Source organism: Dendropsophus ebraccatus, chromosome 2, assembly GCF_027789765.1.
Source record: "Dendropsophus ebraccatus isolate aDenEbr1 chromosome 2, aDenEbr1.pat, whole genome shotgun sequence".
Taxonomy (NCBI): Eukaryota; Metazoa; Chordata; class Amphibia; order Anura; family Hylidae; genus Dendropsophus; species Dendropsophus ebraccatus.
In genome coordinates, this window is record NC_091455.1 from 189,479,618 (window position 1) to 189,503,411 (window position 23,794).

At 44.0% G+C, this 23,794-nt stretch overlaps 1 protein-coding gene across 1 annotated transcript; it reads left to right on the forward strand.

Annotated features, from left to right (window-relative positions):
- Window positions 1-8,219: 8,219 nt before the first annotated feature.
- On the forward strand, window positions 8,220-21,480 carry GTPBP4 (GTP binding protein 4). The gene is made up of 17 exons (XM_069958924.1): window positions 8,220-8,327; window positions 10,003-10,173; window positions 10,765-10,868; window positions 10,960-11,096; window positions 11,821-11,921; window positions 13,096-13,188; window positions 13,560-13,751; window positions 13,832-13,897; window positions 14,814-14,903; window positions 15,037-15,147; window positions 16,398-16,475; window positions 16,804-16,855; window positions 17,127-17,227; window positions 18,742-18,939; window positions 19,289-19,354; window positions 20,276-20,416; window positions 20,966-21,480. Exons 1-17 carry the CDS (start codon window positions 8,280-8,282, stop codon window positions 21,116-21,118), a joined length of 1,902 nt encoding a protein of 633 aa, XP_069815025.1. The 5' UTR covers window positions 8,220-8,279; the 3' UTR covers window positions 21,119-21,480.
- The last annotated feature ends 2,314 nt before the right edge of the window (window positions 21,481-23,794 follow it).

Below are 23,794 nucleotides of genomic sequence, written 5' to 3' on the forward strand. Positions count from 1 at the left end.
AATGCTCTTAATCCTAGTTACTCTTAAACGGAGGTACCACTGTACTCTTAAACAGCCTGACCATTTACTTGAGCACCCTACAAGAAAATAAATTTATCCCAGTAGACCAGGCCATTGAAGTGATGCAGACTGACTGACTGCAGGACATGGACATATAGTTTAACACATTGCTTTGGGGATAGGGAGCTCAGGTACAAGACCCAAGGAGATAAGCCATCCATCAAGAAATCCTATGCTTGTTACTGAAGAAAACTGAGGGCAATTCTCAAAAAATCAGGAAAGGCAAAAAGATATACTCCAACAACAGAACTATAGCTGTGTATATCAATCACCAGAAAGACACTCCTGACGGTTAGATAGCTGCTAGGTCTGGGAGACACATGGTACCTTTCATATATCTTGCTGTGCTTCCAGAACATAGACACTTTGAACCAGAGAATAAAAGCAGTTTTCTACATTTTGGAAGCACAGACAGATATATGAAAGATACAATGTCTCTTCTTGACCCAACAGCTATCTAACAGCGTCAGCAGTTTGGAACATGAATTGCAGCTTACAAATCCTGTCCGGAGGATAAGGATATATGCACACGGAGTAATTCTTGCGGAATCCGCCATGCTCTTGCTTCCCTCTCTGTCAGCTCCATAGATTCCAATCTATGGTCGGACGGATTCCGCTGTCTGCCCAAGGAATTGACATGTAACTTATTTGGGTGGACGACAGAATCCGCCAGAGCATATAATGGAACCTATTTGACCGCCGGAACTTCAAGTGGGAGCGTGGGGGAGCGAGCAGCGGATTCCGCACGGAGTTTTCCACAAGAATTACTCTGTGTGCATATACTGCTAGGGGGGGTTCACATTAAGGAATCCACGCTGAGAAGTTCCGGTGGATTCCGTCGCTCGTCCCTGCTTGCGGCCACACGCATCTCCGCCTGTGCTATAGATTCCATTCCATGCACAGGTGGATTCCGCCGTCCGCCGACAGAATTGACATGTCAATTCTTTTGGCAGATGGTGGAATTCGTCCGACCATAGATTGGAGTCTATAGGACAGACGAAAATGCGAATGGGGACAAGCGACAGAATCCACTGGAACTTCTCCGCGTGGATTCCTCAGTGTGAACCCACCCTTAGACATCAGTCCATGCCTGGAAAATCCTTTTCAAATCTGTACTAGTGGGAACATCTGCACCCACATTGCCTTGCAATTCTAATCAGGGGTCCAGGCCAAAGAGCTGGCTATATTTAGATGATTTGCTGCGATGGACCAGAAATGCTTATCTACCTATAATCCCTGAGCCGGGCTGCACTTACCAGCATAGGAGTATTATGGCATTTTATTGGTTATAGTTTCCCTTTAAGGGTGCGTTCACACGTACAGAATGCAGAAGATCCGCAGCAGATTTCATCTAAGTAACTGAACACAGCATCAAATCTGCTGCGGATCCTGTACGTGTGAACGCACCCTAAAGGGGTTTCCAGGACTAGAAAAACATGGCTGCTTTGTTCCAGAACAGCACCTCTTGTGTTCTAAGTATGGGTGCAGCCTTGCATTGAAGTGAATCGAACTGAACTGTAATACTACAAACAACCTGTTGACAATGGTGGCGCTGTTTTTGCAAGAAACTAGCTATGCTTTTGCTAATCCTGGGTAACCCCTTTAATAATGATATTATGCAATACTGTATGCTTCAATAGGGTGACAACTCGCTTCTCATTTCCCCCCCATAAAAAAAGCCTCCATTCCTGTAATGTACTGCTTGCAGGAAGATCACAGCTCCCGGATGATGCTGCAGATTTGTCAGCTGATAAGTTTTCATGCCATTTAATAGGCAATAAAACCTGTACGCTGGAAACCTTTTAATGATTTCTAAAAATAAACTAATCCCTTCAAATAAAAGACGTAGACGCAGATTGTTAAGAGAATTATCAATGACTAATGAATCCTGCAGGCCGGAAAAAAAGAGAATTCTGCAAGACCCTCTCCACTCAGCTGAACCCCTCACTGTATGACATCTTTTGTCTTTGGATGTTCCCACTATAACAATACAGTTTTAGGGTAGCTTCACACGTACCGTATCGCTGCGTATTTAATGCTGTGTTTTTATCGTTGTGTTTTTGGTGCGATTTTTACATGTGAGTTTTGATCAAAACTCGCATGTTAAAATCGCACCAAACACACAGCGATAAAAACGCAGCGATGCGGTACGTGTGAAGCTACCCTTAGGCTATGTTCACACTACGTAAGAGACCAGCTATTCCGTGACCCGGTCAGCTCACGTAACGGCCGGTACTGCAGTATCGGCCGGATGATCCTTAGCGCCGCAGAGTTCTGATGCGGGAGCATCCGTGCGCGCCACATCAGAACTCTCCACTGCACACAATGGAGCGAGCGGCCGGAGCCGATCGCTCCATTTTGTGCACTGACAGGGTTTACTGCGGCCGCTATTGACTGAACATGTCAGTTTTCTACGGCGCCGCTAGGGATCCCGGCCGGATTGTATACTGTGTGTATACACTCCGGCCGCGATTCCCTCAGCCTACAGCCAACAACGGCCGTGATTTCTGCGGAACTTACGTAGTGTGAACATAGCCTTAATATGAGATGATTCATTGAGAATGCACTGCCATATATACGTACAATGCATCGCGTCTAATTTTAACAAATGTTTCCGCCTAATATCAGATAATTGACCTCTACAAAGTAATCATCTTTGTCTGTCAACTAAGTAGTAAAGCTAACAAGCCTCTCACAGTGATATCTTATAGCTGGGTGACAACCAATTAGGTTGCTAAAACAGTTACCGTAACAGTTGGCAGCCAGCGTTGCAATAATAGGTCTTTAGAACTGGATGAGGAGACTGGGAAAAAAGCTGTAGGAAAACACATATTAATATGGTACGTTTAATGGGGTACACCAGAAAAAAAACATATTTTACAGATTTGTAAATACATCTATTTATAAAAAAAAAAAAAAAAAAAAGCTTCCAGTACTTATCAGCTGCTGTATATCCTGGAGGAAGTGGTGTTTTCTCTCCATCCTGATATAGTAATCTCTGCTGCCACCTCTGTCCATGTCAGGAACTGGCCAGAACAGGATAGAATTTCCATGGGGATTTGGTACCTCCTTGGACAGTTCCTGTCCTGGACATAGGTGGCAGTAGAGAGTAAAGAACACCAAACTTTCTGCAGGTCATACAGCAGCTGATAAGCAACTGGAAGTAATTTACAAATCTCTTATCAGTTTTTGAAACCAGATAATATAAAAAGTATCAGTTTTTTACTGCAAATTCGCATTGTCAGAAAATGTGCGTCATTTTTTTTACAGCAAATTTGCGGTGAACAATTGTACAGTTGTTTTTTAAATCTACATTATTCACAAGAAGAACTGTGTGATACTGGCTGCAAATTTGTGGTAATAATTGCACAATTTTAGCAAGGATTGCACTATTTGTGGTAGAATTGCATCATTTTTACTGAGATTTTAGCAAATCCACAGGGAAATTGCATTTAAAAAGACATTCAAAAAAGCTGTTTCTTAATATAAGCACAAATTTATTTATACAGTAAAAAATAGAATGAAATTATAGTGTCCCAATCATATACACAAATGATAGATTACCTAATGTGCCTCTCTTTTTATGTCTCTCCAATGTCTGTTGCAGTATCCCTGCACTGTGATTGACAGCATGGGAGCACAACTTTCTAGTCACTGTCTAAATTGCTATAATTATTGACATTCATTCATTGACAACAGGCAGTGGAGCTCAAAATAGTGACACCTGGTGGCCAATGTTATAACTTTAAATTTCAGACAGAAAAATAAATTTTTATTAAATGATGTGAATTACAAATACACTAGATATTGATGCCCCTGTTAGACTATACAAAAGTTGTTTTTAATGACAGTGACCATTTACATATTTTTTCCTCTGGAATACCCTTTATTTCAAAGTGGTATTACAGTTACAGAGGTAGTACCATAGTTGCCAACAGTCCCGGTTTTGCCGGGACTGTCCTGATTCTGAGGAGACAGCCCCAGCAAAACCATGCCCCACCGCAGCCCCACCGCAGAAAGCCCCGCCCACTTCCAGCGTGAGTAATGTCACTCATGCAGAGCAGGGAGAGGAGTCCCTGGGGGACTAGAGGAACCATACTGGTGAGGTAAGTATAGTTTTTTTTTTTTTTTTTAAATACAGATGAAAGGACAAGAGGATGCTAAGGGTGCCTTCACACCTACCGGATCCACAGCGGATCTCACTTCTGCGGATTCGAAGCGAGAACCGCTGCGGATCCGGTATCAATTCACCCCTATGATAGCACTTATTCGCAGCGGGATTAACATCCCGCTGTGAATATGTGCTTTAACTCCCTGGTGCCCGCAGCCCCGCCATCGCATCCCCCATCCCCGGCACATCCCCCCCATCCCGGCCACATCCCCCCATCTCCAGCCCGCCGCCGCGAGCATACATTACCTGCTCGACAGCGCGGCTGCAGTGAGGCTCTCGGCTCCGGTCCCGCTCAGCTGATCTGAGCGGGACCGGAGCCGGCAGCCCCACTGCAACCGCGCCGCCGAGCAGGTAATGTATGCTCTCAGCGGCGGGATGCAGGCGGCGGTGGGCTGGGGGGTGGGCTGATGGGGGGATGTGGCAGGGATGGGGTGGATGCGCCGGCGGGGCTGCGGGCACCAGGGAGTTAAAGCACATATTCACAGCGGGATGTCAATCCCGCTGCGAATATGTGCTATCATAGGGGTGAATTGATACCGGATCCGCAGCGGTTCTCGCTTCGAATCCGCAGAAGTGAGATCTGCTGTGGATCCGGCAGGTGTGAAGGCACCCTAAAGGGTGTACTGGTATTATGATGAAGGGACAGGAGGAGGATGAAGGGGGAAGTAGTATGATGATAGAGGGGCAAGAGGATGAGAGGGGTAGTACTATGATGTTGGAGGGGCAGGAGGATGAAGGGGGTAGTAGTATGATGATGGAGGGGCAGGAGGATGACAGGGGTAGTAGTAGTACTATGATGATAGAGGGGCAGGAGGAGGAAGGGGGTAGTAGTATGATGATGGAGGAGCAGCAGGATGAAGGGGGTAGTAGTAGTAGTAGTAGTAGTATGATGATATGGGGTGCAGCTGCATCATACGGGCACAAACTACCAGTATGTACAGTCAGTCATTGGAGTGCTATCCCTATAGCCTGCTCTGAGTGGAGGACAAGGGAGTTGTCGCAGATCCAGATGAATCCGGATTCTTCTTTGGTGGGCCGCAAGGATCATTTCCTCTGGTGGGCCTCAGGTATCCCAGCCCGACACTGATAGCACCCATTCCCCATTCCCCATGGAGCCCTGTACATTAGGGAAAACAGGGCCATGAGAAGCAGGGAGGAGGCATGCTGCTGCAGCTCCACACCACATCTTCAAATCCATAGCTGTACAAAAGAGCAGGTATATAGCTTTATAAATGCTCGCCCAGTAAAAAAACAAACAAACAAAAAAAACGGTACACTTAGTGTGACCAAACAGTCTGCAGCTGCTTCCTCCTATGGAGCTGATAGATTTTCTTGAAGTCCATATAATCTTGACTGTAAATATGTGTGTGCTGCCAACTCTTCCCATCCTCCCCTCCTGTTTGCAGCATTGGATTTGAACATGACTTTTTGAGGATCTGATCAATTGCAGCTCCACTTAGAAGCCATTCTGGGGCTATATCATGTATTCGGATAGCCATAAACACTGTATCTCTGTACATCTGCTGATACTCTGTGTATGGATCTGTTAGTTATTAGTTTATTTACACATCCCCAGGTTTGGGGTAGATTCTGTTAGGCTGGGTTCACACTGTGTTTTTGCAATCTTTTTTTTTTTTTTTGCATTTTTTTATCAGTTTTTTTTGCAAAAACACGGAGGCATTTGTGTGCGTCCGTTTCGATCTGTTTTTCCATTGACTTCCATCATAAAAAAAGGATCAAAACGGATCTTTTTTTTTTTTTTTAACGAACACAAAAAAGAAGTTGATTACGTTTGTGTACGTTGAAAAAAAAACATCTGTTTTGATCCTTTTCTTATAATGGAAGTCAATGGAAAAATGGATCAAAACAGATGCACACAAATGCCTCTGTTTTTTTGCAAAAAAGGATAACACCCCCCCCCCCCAAAAAACAGTTTGCAAAAACACAGTGTGAACCCAGCCTTATTTGTGTTTTCCTTTCTGTGTGATGTAAAATATCAGTAAAGCTCAGAATTAAAAGATAAATAAACAAAATAGAACCAAAGAATAAAAAAGCACAAAACAAGCCACAGGTTTATACTGAACCTAAGCCTGTAACACTGTGATTATAGTATTTACAACCACATCTTTGTGTTTCAGGTGCAATAAAAACATACTTCCACTCATGTCTGCAATATATATACATGGGGATGACCCATACATGGAAAGACTTATTTAGGCCCCATTCACACGTCCGTGTCAGTTTTTACTGTCAGGAAATCCTGATCAGGAGGGCTCAAATGTCATCAGGAAAGTATCAGGATTTCCTGACAGTAACCTGTTTTTACTTTCAGGAAACCATCAGGAAAAACCTTCAGGATTTCCTGATGAGAAGAAAAAATAGGACATTGTGGGAGATGTAGTTCGGCAAACTGGATGGTCACAGGCTGCAGAACTACAACTCCTGTCATGCCCGGCTGACAGGCCATGACGGGAGTTGCACTTCTGCAGTCTGTGGCCACACAGGTTGCAGGTCATGATGGGAGTTGTACTTCTGCAACCTGGATGGCCACAGGCTGCAGAAGTACAACTCCGGACGTGTGAAGGAGGCCTTAGAGGAGTATTTTTTTTAAGCTGATGGAAGAGCATAAAAAAGTGTCAGTATGTGTCAGTATTCCCTCCAGATGGTGCAGCTCTAGTTCAGTATTCAGGAACTTGGCCAGCTCTGCTCAGTACTGTTGTTTTATCCCAGTGTCGGACTGGCCCACCAGAGGACCGGAGACTCCTCCGGTGGGCCCTCGGCTTCAGAACCTGCACAAACACTTACTGACATGTTGTTTCTCACTGGTTCTTCATTGGTGGGCCCCCAGGATCCAGGGGCGGATTAACTTTACCATTAGCCCCGGGTTGTTCACCAAGCCTGGGCCCCTCTACCCCACTGTAACTATATTCTTAGTATTGCTCCTCCATAGTGACCTGTGGTGACATCATAGTCACATGTTAGGGGGCTTCAATATGTTCTTTAATGTTACTGAATTGTCTCCTGAACAACCCCTTTAAACCCAGCAAAGGAGTATTGTGCATACACAACCACCACTTTAATTAAAGGGAACCTGTCACCCCCCGTGCCGGGGTGACAGACTCCCGACCCCCCGTTAGAGCCCCCTATACTCACCTGATCCCGCTTCTGGATCCGGTCGGGTGATGGAGATCTCAGCCGCTGCAGCCCGGCGCGCACTGAGAGATGAGTCCAACACTCATAGAGAATGACAGGAGAGTCCAGCGCTCATAGAGAATGACAGAGCGCTGGACTCTCCTGTCATTCTCTATGAGTGTTGGACTCATCTCTCAGCGCGCGCGCCGGGCTGCAGCGGCTGAGATCTCCATCACCCGACCGAATCCAGAAGCGGGACCCGGCGGGATCAGGTGAGTATAGGGGGCTCTAACGGGGGGTCGGGAGCCTGTCACCCCGGCACGGGGGGTGACAGGTTCCCTTTAAAGGGGAGAAACAGTTCTTGTGATTGATGGGGGTCCCTGAGTTCATATATCACTTGGATAGATGATAAACGTATATAAGAGCAAATGTATGGCCAAAACAGTCTCTAGCCTTCCACCGATTGCTAAAACAATGCGATAGTAGAACTGCACCTGTTCATTTTCTGTTGGCACTAGTGAATTGCACAATGGCGGACATTTATCCACTAAAATCTGCTGCGTTTGAATCCACCAACTGCAGATTTGTCACATTTGTATTTTTTAATTGGGCAAATGGCCATACACCAGAATAACTTTATTGGTAATATTCAAGTATTCACTAAAATGATGAATGGTTGGTTATAAAAAAAAACAAAAAAAAAAACACTGTCTTCAATGCCACATGATGTATCAATACCGGCCCATGTGCATGTAGTAGAGTACACCAGCTTCTTATAACCAACTATGGGCAGAGCTGCCCTTATCCATCATGGCGGCGCTGACCTCATTGGCGCACTTCCGCTTCCGTCTCTTCCCATGTGCTCGCTTCCTGCCTCTTCCACTCTGTCCTCACCGGGACAGCACGGGCCGCAGACATGGCGCTCTATAACTTTAAGAAGATCACGGTGGTGCCGACCGCTAAGGTAAGTGAAGGACGGCGGAGGGGACAGCGCTGTGTGTAGCCGCCAGTATGAGGGGGTTCTGGGGCAGGCTGGTGGGGAGAGCTCCGCAGGACGGACACGTGGATGGAGAGAGGGGGCTGCCCGTGTGCTCAGCTGTCTGCAGCCATTGCTCTCCGCTGTCTGACACCTATCCGCGGCTACACCGACATGATAGTCACGTGCGGCAGATCCGACCGAGCACGTGTGCGGCGAGAGATAGATGGACGGAAGCCGGGAGGGGCCATCACAGCCGGGTGTCCATGTGTCATTAGGGAGAAACCATTGATGGCTTCTGGGGGTGATGTTATATGGGGAAACGTTATTACATACATAAGCCGCACACCCCTACATATCATATGTCGGTGGACCTCCTCTATAATATCATATACTGGTGATAACCAGGGTGGGGCCAGTCAGAGCGCCCCCTATGGATTGTCACTTTCAGTAATTCTCATGCTCCACTGTTATGGTTCAATGACATAGTTATAGGGGTATAAACTGGGGGGTAGGTCTGTATACAAAGGGGGATGGGAGTTAACCTGGGGGTTGGCATATATATTTTAAAGGGGTTGTACAGAGAAAATCTTTTTCTTTCAAATTAACTGGTTTCAGAAAGTTAAATAGATTTGTAATTTACTTCTATTAAAAAAAGTCTTCCCATACTTATCAGCTGCTGTATGTCCTGGTGGTGGTTTCTTTTCAGTCTGACACAGTGCTCTTTGCTGACAACTCTGTCCCAGATAGGAACTATCCAGACCTCTCCTCCTCTGGACAGAGGTGGCAGCAGAGAGCACTGTCAGACTGGAAAAATAAGTCACTTCCTGCAGGGCATACAGCAGCTAAGTATGGGAAGACTTGAGATTTTTTAATAGAAGTAAATTACAAATCTATGTAACTTTCTGAAACCAGTTGATTTGAAAGAAAAAGATTTTTGCTGGATAACCTGGTGTCTGTATATAACGTGTGTGTGTGTGGGGGGTCTTCTGTGGTGTCGTATACAAGGTGGTAGATTGGGGGGGGGGGTTTGGAGTGAGGTCTATATTGGGAGGGGGTTACATTTATATCTGATCACTACTTTAGGGGTACTTGGTTAGAAGTTCTTGTCACTAGGAGCAATCTTACCCTGGAAAGATGAAAGGGGGAAGCATCTAACCCCATAGGGCACAGGGTGCTGGGGATGAAGGGGATTCTCTTACCCTTATCCTATTCTAATGAATATCAGCGGGGTGGATTGGTGCTCTGGGGGTGGTAGTCCCGCCCCTAGTGCACCAAGACATCTATTTGCATAGGGAATAAACTACACACTGAAGAAACTTACCTTCATCCTCGGCGCCCTGTGCAGTGAGGATTCTTCAAACCTGCGTATAGATTCCCTTTAAGAAACCATCGGCCTATAATACTGTCCTCCAGGCTGTCAGTGCATGATGGGAGTTGTAGTTTATTAACAACTATAGAGGGTCACTTTCTCACTCATCACTCTTCCAGACTATTGGCTGGGGCTAAAACCCTGTACAATACATTGGAAATTGATTTCTCACTGTTATCTATGACCTAAGGAGCCGCTTATCCTGTATTCAGAACTGGCTTACCATAGTTTCTATATGATGTGTCCATGAGGCTGTCACTTCCATTAACCCTTCGTGCCCACGTCTTTCAGGACTTCATAGACCTCACGTTGTCGAAGACCCAAAGAAAGACGCCGACGGTCATCCACAAACATTATCAGATCAACCGGATCCGCCAGTTTTATATGAGGAAAGTGAAGTTTACCCAGCAGAATTACCACGACCGCCTCTCTCAGATTCTCACCGACTTCCCCAAACTGGATGTAAGTAAATGTAGTATAGTAAGTCTGGGGCGCCCATATGGTGCCCTAATGTAACTCCATCAGTGGGTACAATAGCACCCCCTGAGCTCCCACTGGTCGGGTGTGTGTGGTTATAACGGGAACCCCCCGATGGAGCACCATATACTTACCCCTTTCCCGAAGTCCTGGTCCTGGACCTGGTCCTGCTAACGCGATATCGCCGTTGGAAGCCGTGCGTGCGCTCATCAGAGATGAGTCCGACGCTCAGAGAGAGTAACTGCTCCAGTCATTCTCTATGGGCGTCGGACTCATCTCTGGTGAGCGCACGCATGGCTTCCGACTGCGATGTCGCGGCGTCAGGACCGGGACTTCGGGGAAGTATATGGTGCTCCACTGGGGGGGTCGGGCGGGTGTCACCCTGGCACGGGGGGTGACAGGATCCCTTTAAGTTAGCTTGTTGGCCTGTTATGACGGATTGTCTGTACTATTATATGCGGTGGTGGGCCTGCTAGGTCTCCGTCTCAAGTGGCTGGAATTAGGAGCTTATGGCCCCCAACCAAATCTTTATAAGGTATTTGTCTATAAATAATGTTCTGCTGTCTTTCTCTGTAGGACGTCCATCCATTCTATGCCGATTTAATGAACGTCCTTTATGATAAGGACCACTACAAGCTGGCATTGGGGCAAATAAACATCGCCAAGAACCTGGTGGACAAGTGAGTTTTTTTATTTTTTTTGCCTATAAACTTCTAAATAGCGAGGTAAGAGCTAGTTAAAATCTTTCTTTTTTTTAATTTTTTTTTATAGTGTGGCTAAGGATTACGTGAGGTTGATGAAATATGGCGACTCCTTATATCGCTGTAAACAGCTGAAGAGGGCGGCACTGGGGCGCATGTGCACCATCATCAAGAGGCAGAAGCAGAGCTTGGAATACCTGGAGCAAGGTACCGTCACCCTCACCTTGTTTCTGGAGATATAGATTCCCCAGTAGATCTGTACCAGGATAGGCCAGCATTATTAAAAGAAGTAGAGACGTTCTTTGTCTTTTATACAGTTAAAGGGGTATTCTGGTGAAAATCTTTTTCTTTCAAATCAACTGGTGTCAGAAAGTGACATAGATTTGTAATTTACTTTCAAAAATCCCCATACTTATCAGCTGCTGTATGTCCTGCAGGAAGGGATGTATTTGTCCCGGTCTGACACAGTGCTTTCTGCTGCTGCCTCTGTCCTTGTCAGGAACTGCCCAGAGCAGCAGAGTTTTACTATGGGGATATGTTACTGCTCTGGACAGTTCCTGACATGGACAGAGCTGGCAGCAGAGAGCACTGTGTCAGACTGGAGAGAGAACATAACTGACTGCAGGACATACAGCAGCTGATAAGAACTGGAAGGCTTGAGATTTTTTTCATAAAAGTAAATTACAAATCTACATAACTTTCTGACAACAGTTGATTTTAAAGAGAGATTTTCGCTGGATAACCCCTTTAAATTTGAACTTAAAGTGACACTGTCACCCCCTTTTTGCATTTTGACTGCTCTCCACAGGTGTAAAAGGGTAAATTTTACAGCTTTCATTACTTATTTTACATTCTACGTCATGGTGCTTGTTCTGGTAAAAAGTGACAGTGTCACTTTAACTTTTTTTTCCTTCTCTTTTGACAACAACAGTGCGTCAACATTTGTCCCGTTTGCCAACTATTGACCCCAACACACGCACCCTGCTTCTCTGCGGATACCCCAATGTTGGCAAATCCAGCTTTATAAATAAGGTGGGTGTAAAAACCATATATACACATATATATATATATTTGCAGGGTCGTCCAAAAGTATGTGTAATAGGGCTACAAAGGGGGAGAATTTTTTTAAACATGGTGTAAAGTGAAACTGGCCCAGTTGCCCCTAGCAACCAATCAGAGTCCACCTTTCATTTTCCAAAGAGTCTGTGAGGAATGAAAGGTGGAATCTGATTGGTTGCTAGGGGCAACTGAGCCAGTTTCACTTTTCACCATGTGACATACTGTATTCCCAGTTAAAGAATACAATATTGTTAAGAGGACATATAGCGTGCCACAGTCTACAGACATTTCTGTTTGTCTATGTAGAAAATAAGAACTACACAGAGGTATGGTATAGGCCCACGTGCTACATTAGGGGGTATCTGGGTACATTAGGGAATCTGGCCGATTATCGTTCCGTGTACTAAATACAACGATCAGCCGATGACAACGATCATCAGCTGATTGTTGATATAGGTTAGAACCTATATTGATTGGGCGCCGACTGGGCACAGATACGTGTAATAGCGGTGCGTGGCCGGCGACTGACGACATACATTACCTATCCACGCTCCAGGGCTGCTTCTGTGGTCCGCTTCTCCCCGGGTCCCTCCTGTCCCTGCCGCTCAGCCAATCACATGCTGTGGCGGTCCCGGCCTGTTATTGGCTGAGCGGCCTGTCAGCTAGAGCACGCGGGACCCTGGGAGAAGCTGACCACAGGAGCAGCTCTGGAGCGTGGAAAGGTAAAATATTTAGTTTAAGCAAGGGCTGCAAGGACATCGGTAACGATATCCTTTCAGCCTTTGTTAAGATTATCGGGCTGTGTAAAAGGCCCAGTAAACGAGCGTCCGTGTAATACCACCCTTAGTCACACTGCAGACATATGAATGGAATATATTGCCTATCCAGTAAGGCTGGGTTCACACTGCGTTTTTGCAGTCCGTTTAACGTATACGTTTTATGGAAAAAACTGATTAAATTGTGGCATCCGTTTGGATGATTTGACTTCCATTTAAAAAAAAAAAATTAAAATCAAAACGGATGCCTTTTTTTTAACGGACACAAAAGTAGGGTTGCCTAATAGAAGTGACTCTAGAAAGTCATTAGTAGGCTAAAATAGTATAAGGACAATGCTTCTATTGTAACTGGAGACCCTTCTGTTTTTCAGGTGACCAGGGCAGATGTAGAGGTACAGCCATATGCCTTCACCACCAAGTCATTATTTGTGGGGCACATGGATTACAGATACCTCCGCTGGCAGGTAAGTTAACTCTACCAGCTAGAGGTTTATGTTGTCATAATGTGATTTATTACACACTTGCATGGTGGTTTTTCATGTTTGCAGTACATTGGACATTTTAACCCCTTAAAGGAGAGGTCCAGCAATTTATAAAAACCTGCAGGGGCAGGAATTGAATACAATAACTCACCTCTCTTACCGGCCTTAGGACCCTCACTAGAAGTCATTTTCCCTCGAATTGTGATGGGAGGGGGGTCGTTCAGGCAATCAGTTACTGGTCAAAGGACCTCCAGTTGTGACTGTTTGATAGCCAGGTTCCATGACCCCCAGCATGGTCTAAGGGGAACTTCCCTCTGACTGAGCACTGACTTTCCCTATTGGGCACATTGCAGGTTGTGGACACCCCGGGGATTCTGGATCATCCCCTGGAGGAGAGGAACACCATAGAGATGCAGGCCATCACTGCCCTGGCTCACCTGAGGGCCGCTGTCCTGTACGTCATGGACGTATCTGAGCAGTGTGGACACACGTTAGAGGAGCAGCTGGAACTCTTCAACAACATCCGTCCTCTGTTCGCCAATAAAGTGAGTCCTGACCTCATATGCTGGACACAATTATTATATAATACAGCTGTGTAAAACCAAATCTTATTGTTTCCTCATAGCCTCTCATTGTTGTTCTGAATAAATGTGATGTGAAGCGCGTCTCTGAACTCAGCGAGGAACAGCAGGTATGTTAAACCTATAGAACTTATACTGTATCTTGGCATATAGTAAGCACAGCCTATAATAGCTGCTGGTATATACTCCTATGGAAACACAGCATATAATAGTTGCTGGTCTATATACTCCTATGGAAGCACAGTATATATAGATCTATAGTCCTATGGAAGCACAACATATAATCGCTGCAGGTATATACTCCTATGGAAGCACAGCATATAATAGCTGCAGGTATATACTCCTATAGAAGCACAGCATATAATAGCTGCAGGTCTGTGTACTCCTATGGAAGCACAGCATATAATAGCTGCAGGTATATATTCCTATGGAAGTACAACATATCGCTGAAGGTGTGTGTATATGTATGTGCATATATATACTATATATATATATATATATATATATATATATATATATATATATATATATATATATATATATATATATATATATATATATATATATACACATACACACACCTTCAGCGATATGTTGTACTTCCATAGGAATATATACCTGCAGCTATTATATATATATATATTCATTCCTATGGAAGCACAGCATATAATAGCTGCAGGTCTATATACTCCTATGGAAGCACAGCACATAATAGCGGCAGGTCTATATACTCCTATGGAAGCACAGCACATAATAGCGGCAGGTCTATATACTCCTATGGAAGCACAGCACATAATAGTGGCAGGTCTATATACTCCTATGGAAGCACAGCATATAATAGCTGCAGGTCTGTATACTCCTATGGAAGCACATCATATAATAGATGCAGGTCTATATACTCCTATGGAAGCACAGCATATAATAGATGCAGGTCTATATATTCCTATGGAAGCACAGCAGATAATTGCTGCAGGAATATATATTCCACTTTATGGAAATAGAATAACATGTCTGTGTGGTGTGCAGAAAATCTTCAAGGACTTGGAGAACGAGGGCTTGCCAGTGATCGAGACCAGCACCCTCACAGAGGAAGGTGTCATCCAAGTGAAGACTGAGGTGAGTTCTTGTAATTGGTGACCTGAGCTGTAGTCTTAAGGCCATAAAGTTTAGTGTGTATGTATGTGTGTGTATATATGTGTGTATATAAATATATATATATTATATTTAGTTTTATTTACTTACACTTTAGGCATGTGACAGACTTCTGGCCCATAGAGTGGAAACCAAGATGAAGGGGAACAAAGTAAATGATGTTCTCAACAGGCTGCACCTGGCAGTACCAACCAAGAGAGACGAGAAGGTGAGAGAGTGAATGTCTTCTAATGCTGGACCCAGGTTGTGCAGGGGGAAAGTATCCGCCATTTCCTCAGGTGATCCTTTTAGCCCCTTCTTGATTAAGTCGGCTTAAAGGTATTTAGTCAGCTTTAGGTATTGAACAGTTTGTACTTAGATTGCGCCCAAATACATTAGTTGGTCTGCTGGGCTTACAGATAATTGTGGATTTGGCCAACGTTAACATATATAGCCAGCTTTGGAGTTCTCCTCTTATAACAGATAGGAGTGACGGTTCTCAGAACATCCTATACTGTCACTTTGTTTTGAGATTTATTGGGAAATAAGAAATCTTTTCCCGACTGTTAACACTTGGGGCCCTTTTACACGTACAGATAAATCGATTAAAGGGAACCTGTCAGGCCGGAGCCCGGGAAGCAGATGTGTCTGACATCCATAGTAAATCACTACACAGTGATTTCTTATAGACGTCAGACTCATCTCTGCTCATTAGCATAATGAGCACAAAGACGAGCTGCTGGGATTTCTCAGCAATGCAACTGGCATTCGGAGCATCAACAGGAGGAAGAGGGTAAGAATCAAGAGTTAAGGGGTAGGGTGGGTTCTGCCCTGGTCTCCTGCGTGACAGGTTCCCTTTTAGGTGTAAACAATTATTGATATTGAGGTCAGCTCAAAGGATAGAATCAACATCGTTGTTTGATTGTTGCTGTGTTTACACCAGAAGGTCATCTCTTAAAGGGAATCTGTCACTAGGTTTATGTGGCCTTAAATGAGAGCAGCATAAACTAGTGACAGAAATGCTGAACAGATTGGTGAATTACTGACATCATTCTGTTCAGTCGTTCTCCTAATATGCAGGAGAATAGGATTCTTTCCACACCACTGCCCTTCAGCTGCTGATTGACAGTTTTTGCCTATACACAGCATACATAACTGCCAATCAGCAGCTGGTGGGCAGAGTTCCTGGTGCTCATGAATATCCAGGACTCCCTGGCTCATGCTTATAATGGAGAGGACAACCTGTTGTCCATGTTCAGAAGGATGTCTCTGGATCAGCTGCACAGAACAATGTACGTGATACATCATTCTGTTCAGCTTCTGTCACTAGTTTATGCTACTCTGAGATAGGACAGCATAAACATACCCTCTTAAAATTTGAACGATTTAACAATTTCTTGCGTCATAATCTGCCTGTGTAGAAGTGAAGAACATTCTACAATGTTACTGTAATATAAACGCCTGACTGATGTGTTTCAGGACAGGCCACCCTTCATCCCAGAGGGCGCTTTAACAAGAAAGAAACGTATGGACACCAATGAACCAAAGAAGAAACTGGTAAGTGTTCTTTTTTCCCAGTATATATGCGGCTGGATGGCATTTTATGGCCATGTTTTTCAATCTATTTCTTGTGCAGATTAGAGGAATTGTACTTGGGAGGAACTCAGCCATGACACATCTGTGTTCATAATGAAGATGCTAGAGATTCCCACAGCCTTCACTATTCTCATATGACAGGGTTATGACATATCCAATGCACTTGCACTGCAGGCAGTAATTTTAGTGTATTGTCTGGAGTTAGCTCCGGAATCTGCACCTAAAATCCTGACTGAATCCTAAACATGTGAATGTGGCCTAAGGGACTTTTTTGATTTGTGTCTTTTAGGAGCGAGACCTGGAAATGGAGCTGGGCGATGACTATGTCCTGGATCTGCAGAGTAAGCATCCTATGAAATGTCTGTAAAAGTAGCCCAGGGGTGACCTAGTCTGTGCTAACACCAGTCTCTATAATAATAATGTGATAGCACAGTGGTGGAGATGGTACCAGGCGGACTGCACTGTAGACTTTTGTATGTCGTGTCTAATTGAAGTGCCGTAAGCATGATCACATGGGAACCGCCTGTAGGCATCTTCTTGAGAAATAACATTGTCTCTTTTTGGATAAAGTGCTTTTGTGTTCTGCATATTAACATACTTATATTCTTCAAGAATATTGGGACCTAATGAATCCATCAGAGAAGCATGACAAGATCCCGGAAGTCTGGCAGGGACATAACATTGCTGATTACATAGATCCTGATATCATGAGGGTAGGTACAGAACATGGTAAACATCACATGATCTTGCAGAAAGTTTAGAACTAATACATAGTATAGTATTACCTTTAATTTAAAGGGGTATTTCCTTCTGATAAAGTAATTGTATATTGCTACCATGTGCCATGATCAATGAGGGTCCAACTGTTGGGATACCCACTGATACTGAAAAAGAAGGTGCTGCAGTATTGATTCCGCACTGCATCCCCATCTCAGCAGAACCAGATATCTTCCAGGGAGCTAATAATCCTAATGGCCTAATGTAGGACCGAGATGTTTCATACATAGTTTAAACAGGATATCCAGGGTTAGGGCTCATGCACACTGAGGAATAGGCGAGGAATTGAAGCAGAATCCTCTCAATTTTCACTCCCGTAAAATACAAACAAAGCGATGTCCCATTTTGTTCAATGAAATTTCCGCTTTGTTCACACTGCAGAATTTTCTGCCGCAGATCTGCTTTCCGCCCATGTCACTTCTTTGGGCAGATTCTCCTAGAGAAATTCCATAGAAGTCAATGGGGCTTGAATTCTAATTGAAATTCCGCTCGAATTCTGCTCAAACTCCGCTCCTATTCTGCCAGAGCAGAATATAAGAGGAATTTCAAGCAGAAATCTTTTCTCCAATTCCTCGTCTATTGCTCAGTGTGCATGAGCCCTTAGAAAAAAACATAGCTGCTTTCTTTCATAAACAGCACCACCCCTGTCCTTAGGTAGTGTGTGTTATTACAGCTCAGCTCTATTAACTTCAATGCAACTAGGCTGAAAAACCACACACTTATGATAACGGTGGCGCTGTAATGGGGGCGGGGGAGCAGCCATGTTTTTAGTAATCCTAAGGGTATGTTCACACTGAGGAATGCACATGGAATTTCAGGCGGATTTCTCGTCAAAATGCGCACAGAATCCGCCCGTAAAAAATGAATTGTGAATGCACATTGGCTTTAATGGGCTTTCTGGTTCTTCGCCCACACTGCGGAATTTCCTCACTGAAAAATCCACTGTGGGTCTGCTTTTTGCCTGAAGAATTGACGTGTCAATTCTTTGGGTGGATTTCGCTAGAGGAATCCTATAGAAGTCAATGGGGCTTGAATTCTGCTCCTATTCTGCCAGAGACGAAAATGCGAGGAATTTCAAGCAGAAAACTTTCCTCTTGAATTCCTCGCTGAATACTTGCCTGTTCCTCAGTGTGAACATACCCTAATAACTCCTTTAATTATTCACATTATATCCTCCCCTTACTTTTTGCATTTTAAGCTCTTAAGGTGGTAGAATATTAAGAAAAAAAAAATGGTGGTTTTCCCCCTACACTTTCATATGGGCTGCCTAGTGCTGCGGCTGAGACCCATTCTCAGTAGTGTAGTAGAAGCCAGGTACATCTCGTAGACAAGAGCTGCACTCTTTCTGGCAATGGGGAGTGCTGTTAGGCGTCTGGTTGCATCTGCACATAATAGGGTTCATAATAAAAAAAAAATAATAATAATTGCCCTCTGTTCTTATTTCTGTTAGAAATTAGAAGAATTGGAGAAAGAAGAGGAGCTGAAGGAAAAGGCCGGGGAATATGACAGCGACATTGAAAGCGACGATGAAGAAATGGCAGAAATTCGCCAGCTCGCTCAGCAGATTCGTGATAAGAAAAAACTAAAGGTTCTTGCATCAAAGGAAAAAGATATCCATGGGCCACGGCTCCCAAGGACCGCTAAGAAGGTAAGGGCGTCCATGGTGAGGGTTACAACCGAACCTTATATAGATATGTAAAAGCCTCCATCAGCGACCAGCTAACAAATCCTAACATGGGCAAAGACCTCATGTATTATGCAGTGATAGAGCGCACACACCAAGCAGAACTGAAAACACAACTGACTATAATGGATGGTACTGACTAGATACATTTGCCTTTGAAGAAAATCTTATGAAAATCAATGGTTAATCGATGGAAAATGGTCGGCATGATAGCTTGTTGGTGGAGGCAGGATGGTATGAGAGGGAATCCCCTTCCCTCATCCTAGAATTATGGCAGGAATACAGTAAAGTAATGTATGCTCTATCTTAACAGGTGCAACGCAAGACACTAGAGAAGGAGATGAGTGATCTTGGGCTTGACATGAATGAGAAAAATGAGGTAAGAAAAGGTTATTGAATCAGGACTTCAATACTGATTATCATTGCAAAGTGATACGGTAAGATCTAAGTTCTTTAGGGGTAGTCCGTCCTGGCCGGGCACATAGATGGGTCCCTAGTCGCATTTCTATTAGCTGGGAAAAGGACCTGCTGCAAAGAGCTCTTTCTGTGGAGTACTTGCATATATTACATGGTCAGCCATTGATAACTTTACTGTAACAATAAAGGGGTGTTTCGGACCACCAGGACCCCTCAAGATCTGGAGAACAAGGCCCCAAGTAGTCGCCTGTTGAAATGGAGCGGGGGTAGTGTGTACCTACCACTGCTCTATTCATTGTCTGTAGGAGTGCAAGAGATAATGGGGGAGATTTATCAAACATGGTGTAAAGTGAGACTGACTCAGTTGCCCCTAGCAACCAATCAGATTCCACTTTTCATTCCTCACAGACTCTTTGGAAAATAAAAAGTGGAATCTGATTGGTTGCTAGGGGCAGCTGGGCCAGTTTTACTTTACACCATGTTTGATAAATCTCCCCTACAGAATACAGCGCTTGCCTGTCTCTAGCGCCATTATAGACCATGATTGTAGTAGCTGTAGGCACACATGACCACCGCTGCGCTCCAATAAGAGACAAGAGGCCTCCCTGATGAGATGGTTATAGGTTCCTATATAAAACATTGGTAGTGCTGGATAATACAGAGAATAGTTATTACCGTTCCCTGTTGGACAGTAAGTTGTGGGGTATTATATTGAATGTCCCATATCACCTGCTCCGGCCTCCGCTGTGTCAGTCCTGACATTGTCCGATCACTTCCTGATTTCTGCCTCAGGACTTGCTGGTCGATTATTGAATAAAAGCATAAACTGTGTATAAAATCCTTTTACCACCGATAGTTTTATCATGTCACCTGTTCCTTTCAGACTCACTATGCAGCACAAGCCAGATCCAGGAGTGTACAAAGGAAACGTAAGCGTGAAGAGTCTCAACCTCCGGCATCTGTCACTCGCAGTCGAAGCAACTCTAAGCCTCCAAGAGACCAGTCTGGGGTTCGGGATGCAAAGGTGGGTGCAACTATTACTTAAAGGTGGTTATTAGAGATGAGCGAACCTCGAGCATGCTCAAGTCCATCTGAACCCAATCGTTCGGCATTTTCTCAGTGGTGGCTGCTAAAGTTGTATAAAGCCATAAGGCTATCTAAAAAACATGGATATAGTCATTGGCTATATCCATGTTTTCCAGACAACCATTGAGCTTTATTCAACTTCAGCAGCCACCGCTAATTAGATGCTGAACGATTGGGTGCGGATGGACTCGAGCACGCTCGAGGTTCGCTCATCTCTAGTGGTTATCCAGAATTAGAAAAGCACAGCTTTTGTGGGACAACAGCGCCACCCCTATCCGCAGGGTGTGTGTGGTATTACAATTCAGCTCCATTCACTTCAATAGAACTGCAAAACTACACGCAAACTAAGTACAAGAGTGGGGCTGTTTCTGGAAGAAATCAGACAATTTTTTCTAAGCCTGGATAACCCTTTTGAAAAATGACATGGTGTGTTTTGGCCATGTTCTTGCTGCAGCGTCTCATACATTTCCTGTATGTGTTTTATCAGATGGCCAAGAAGGCTAAGAAGATCATGAAGAAATCTCAGAGGAAAATGAATAGAATGGGCAAGAAAGGAGAGGCCGACAGACACGTCTTTGATCTGAAGCCCAAACATTTACTGGCCGGCAAGAGGAAATCGGGAACCACCGACCGAAGATAAGGTTGTCACAAGCAGGAGGACATCTCACATCTTGTAAGGACTTCAGTGTATCGCCATCTTTATAGAGCTCTCTTTTCATCATGTGTGTGCCATAGAGACTAACAGTGTATTGACATCATGGATTGGGCTGTTGTGGACGTCTCCGCCCTTAGACTAGGCCTTGAGTCAGTGGACGTTGCACCACCCAAACGTTTCCAGGTCTGATGTCAAAGAAAATGATACAACATTTAAAATGGGTTCATTGATTTAAGCTGTATGTAAGAGAGGAGAGACCTTTCGCAGCCTGTTTTCATCATGGGTCGGGCATAACTCCAGCCATGCCTCTATTTGATCAGACAGATGAATTAAACAACTATATATTATATTCTGTTTGCTGCTTATATATTTGTCTGCATAAGAGTTGATCTGAATGGAATAAAACATTATATGTGAGAATGTAATGATAGATGTAAGTGATTACAATATTAGAGGTGAAGGATGAGTTTAATGGACAAAGCTGTACGGTTAAAGGGAAGCTCCTAGTACCCTGTTGGACACTTTGAGCCTGGATACAAGATGATACGGTTGGGCATGGAGGATGCAGGTTCCATATGGACAATGTGGCTGCAGGATGTCCTGTATGTATCTCTGAGCTGTTGTCCCTTGTATCACCACTAGGTGTGAATGACTGTTATATGCAATGGCTCCACAGATCATCACACCATCAGGGGGCAGTGTGTTGCTTCACAGGCAAATTGAATAGAATCTGACTGTTCTATTCCCAGTCAGAACCAGGTTTCATTACTAAAGACAAAAGTGTTCTTCTCCATAGCGATCCAGGTTACACGATTATTGCAATTAATGAAAACAAAGTTGGGACTGGATTTAAGAAGAGGAGAAATCTCAGTCTTCCCTTTATGACCTGTTATCCATGTATAATGTCTTCTGGACTTTGGCTTTAATATTTGCCTCCTTATAAAGTAGCCTCTGAGTGATAGATATCTATAATATATCTTTCCTACTTATATTTTAAAGGGCAGTGGGGGAAACACATTTCCAACCTCTTGTGGCTTTTGCAGTTCTCAATAAGGTGTATGGCTATATGGTGATTGTAAAACATCTCATAGACAAGCATGTACAACACAAATGGTCCATTTACACGAAGCGATCGTTTAACCATTTTAAAGCAACGATTTGGTTTTTTTAACGTACATAGGATGAATCTTTGAAAGACTGTTTACACATAGCGATCTGCGAATTTTTAGCGAATGACCAACGATGATTTGAGAACATGTTGAAAGATCACAACGAACTATTTCTCGCTCGTCACTTAATCGTTTGCTGTGTTTACATGAGCCAATTATCGAGAAAATTTGAAGGATAATCTGTGTAAACGCACCATAAGGTTTTGCTATAAAGTTGCAAACAGATCATGGTCACATGCTATTTACACTGAGATCAATCCTAGCAAATTATGGCCAGAGGCAAATATACTTGGATGTTTTGTGACGCTCATACCACGGTTGTTTCAGATTTGGTGTCACATGAAACATTTACTGTGCATCAAATATTAGCAATTATAATTGCAATACTATTGTGTGACCAAACATCAAATATCCCCAGGATTAAAGGAGTTGTTCAGGCTTATAAAAACGTCTCTTGTCCTCAGTTTGGTTGTGGTATTGCAGCTCAGTTCCAGTGATGTGAATGCAGTTGAATTGTAATACCACACACATTAGGACAGGGTTGTGTTTTTTTTTTTCTTTTTCTCCCCCCTTATCCTGGATAATCCCTTTTAAGTCATGAGAAGCTGGTCAGATGGTCAACTTTTGATCGAAAGTTGATTTTGGCCCGGCCTTCTAGTGACATCTTCAGGTGCACAGGCGCCATGCGACCACTTACCCATGATCTGTCCAGTCTGCGCATGCCTGTCGCCAGAATCATAAATGTGACATAGTGCGGAGGAGTGGTGCCTACGGTACGGCACATGTGCGATTCCGGCCACATCAGCACACAAATCCAGCGTGCAGGCGTGACTGCGCGGCTATTGCAAGCAATGGCACATAAGCGCCTGAGGAAGACGTCACCAGGAAGCCAGGCCAAAATCAATATGCTTGGCAAACGGAGGAGAAGGTAGTGGTGAGGCGTGCCAGAGTGTGGCACAAAAGCCTCACCACTACTCCTTTGACAATTTCAAATGTAATGGGTAAGATTGTGGAAAATCTACAGCACCGATGGCTTCAAGAAAAGTACCCCACACAAACAATAGGGAACAGACAGCTACACTACACTGCCAGCACCTTGACTTGTGCTGACAGGTTTCCTTTAATCGGACTGGGGTTATTATAGTAGCTAACCCTGGGATTTCTGCACACCTCCGATGAATGGGGAAGGAGAAGAAATTCTTGTTTTGTAAATATACCTCAAAGGGCTCATCAATACTTTGTACCATACAAGTCACAATTCTTCTTAAATCCAAAGTGTAAAAAAAAGGTAAAAGAAAAAAAAACAGCTTTGTGAACAGAAAACCCAGCTGGCACCACCTCTATGAAGACAAATGTATGGGATGCCTCTTGGTAAATTTCAATGTTTTTTTTTTTTTTTTTGTTGCCACCTTCATTAAGCACAGTATTTTTAACAAACTTTGTATAGATTAATAGTATGTGGGAATATAAACTTTGCAAAAGCCTCAAAACA

Excerpts from the sequence above, each read along its gene's own strand:
- GTPBP4 (XM_069958924.1), top strand. The coding sequence starts at position 8,280 with ATGGCGCTCTATAACTTTAAGAAGATCACGGTGGTGCCGACCGCTAAG. Across the intron at positions 8,328-10,002 it reads CGGTGGTGCCGACCGCTAAG|GACTTCATAGACCTCACGTT; the intron begins GTAAGTGAAGGA and ends CACGTCTTTCAG. Across the intron at positions 13,898-14,813 it reads AACTCAGCGAGGAACAGCAG|AAAATCTTCAAGGACTTGGA; the intron begins GTATGTTAAACC and ends TGTGGTGTGCAG.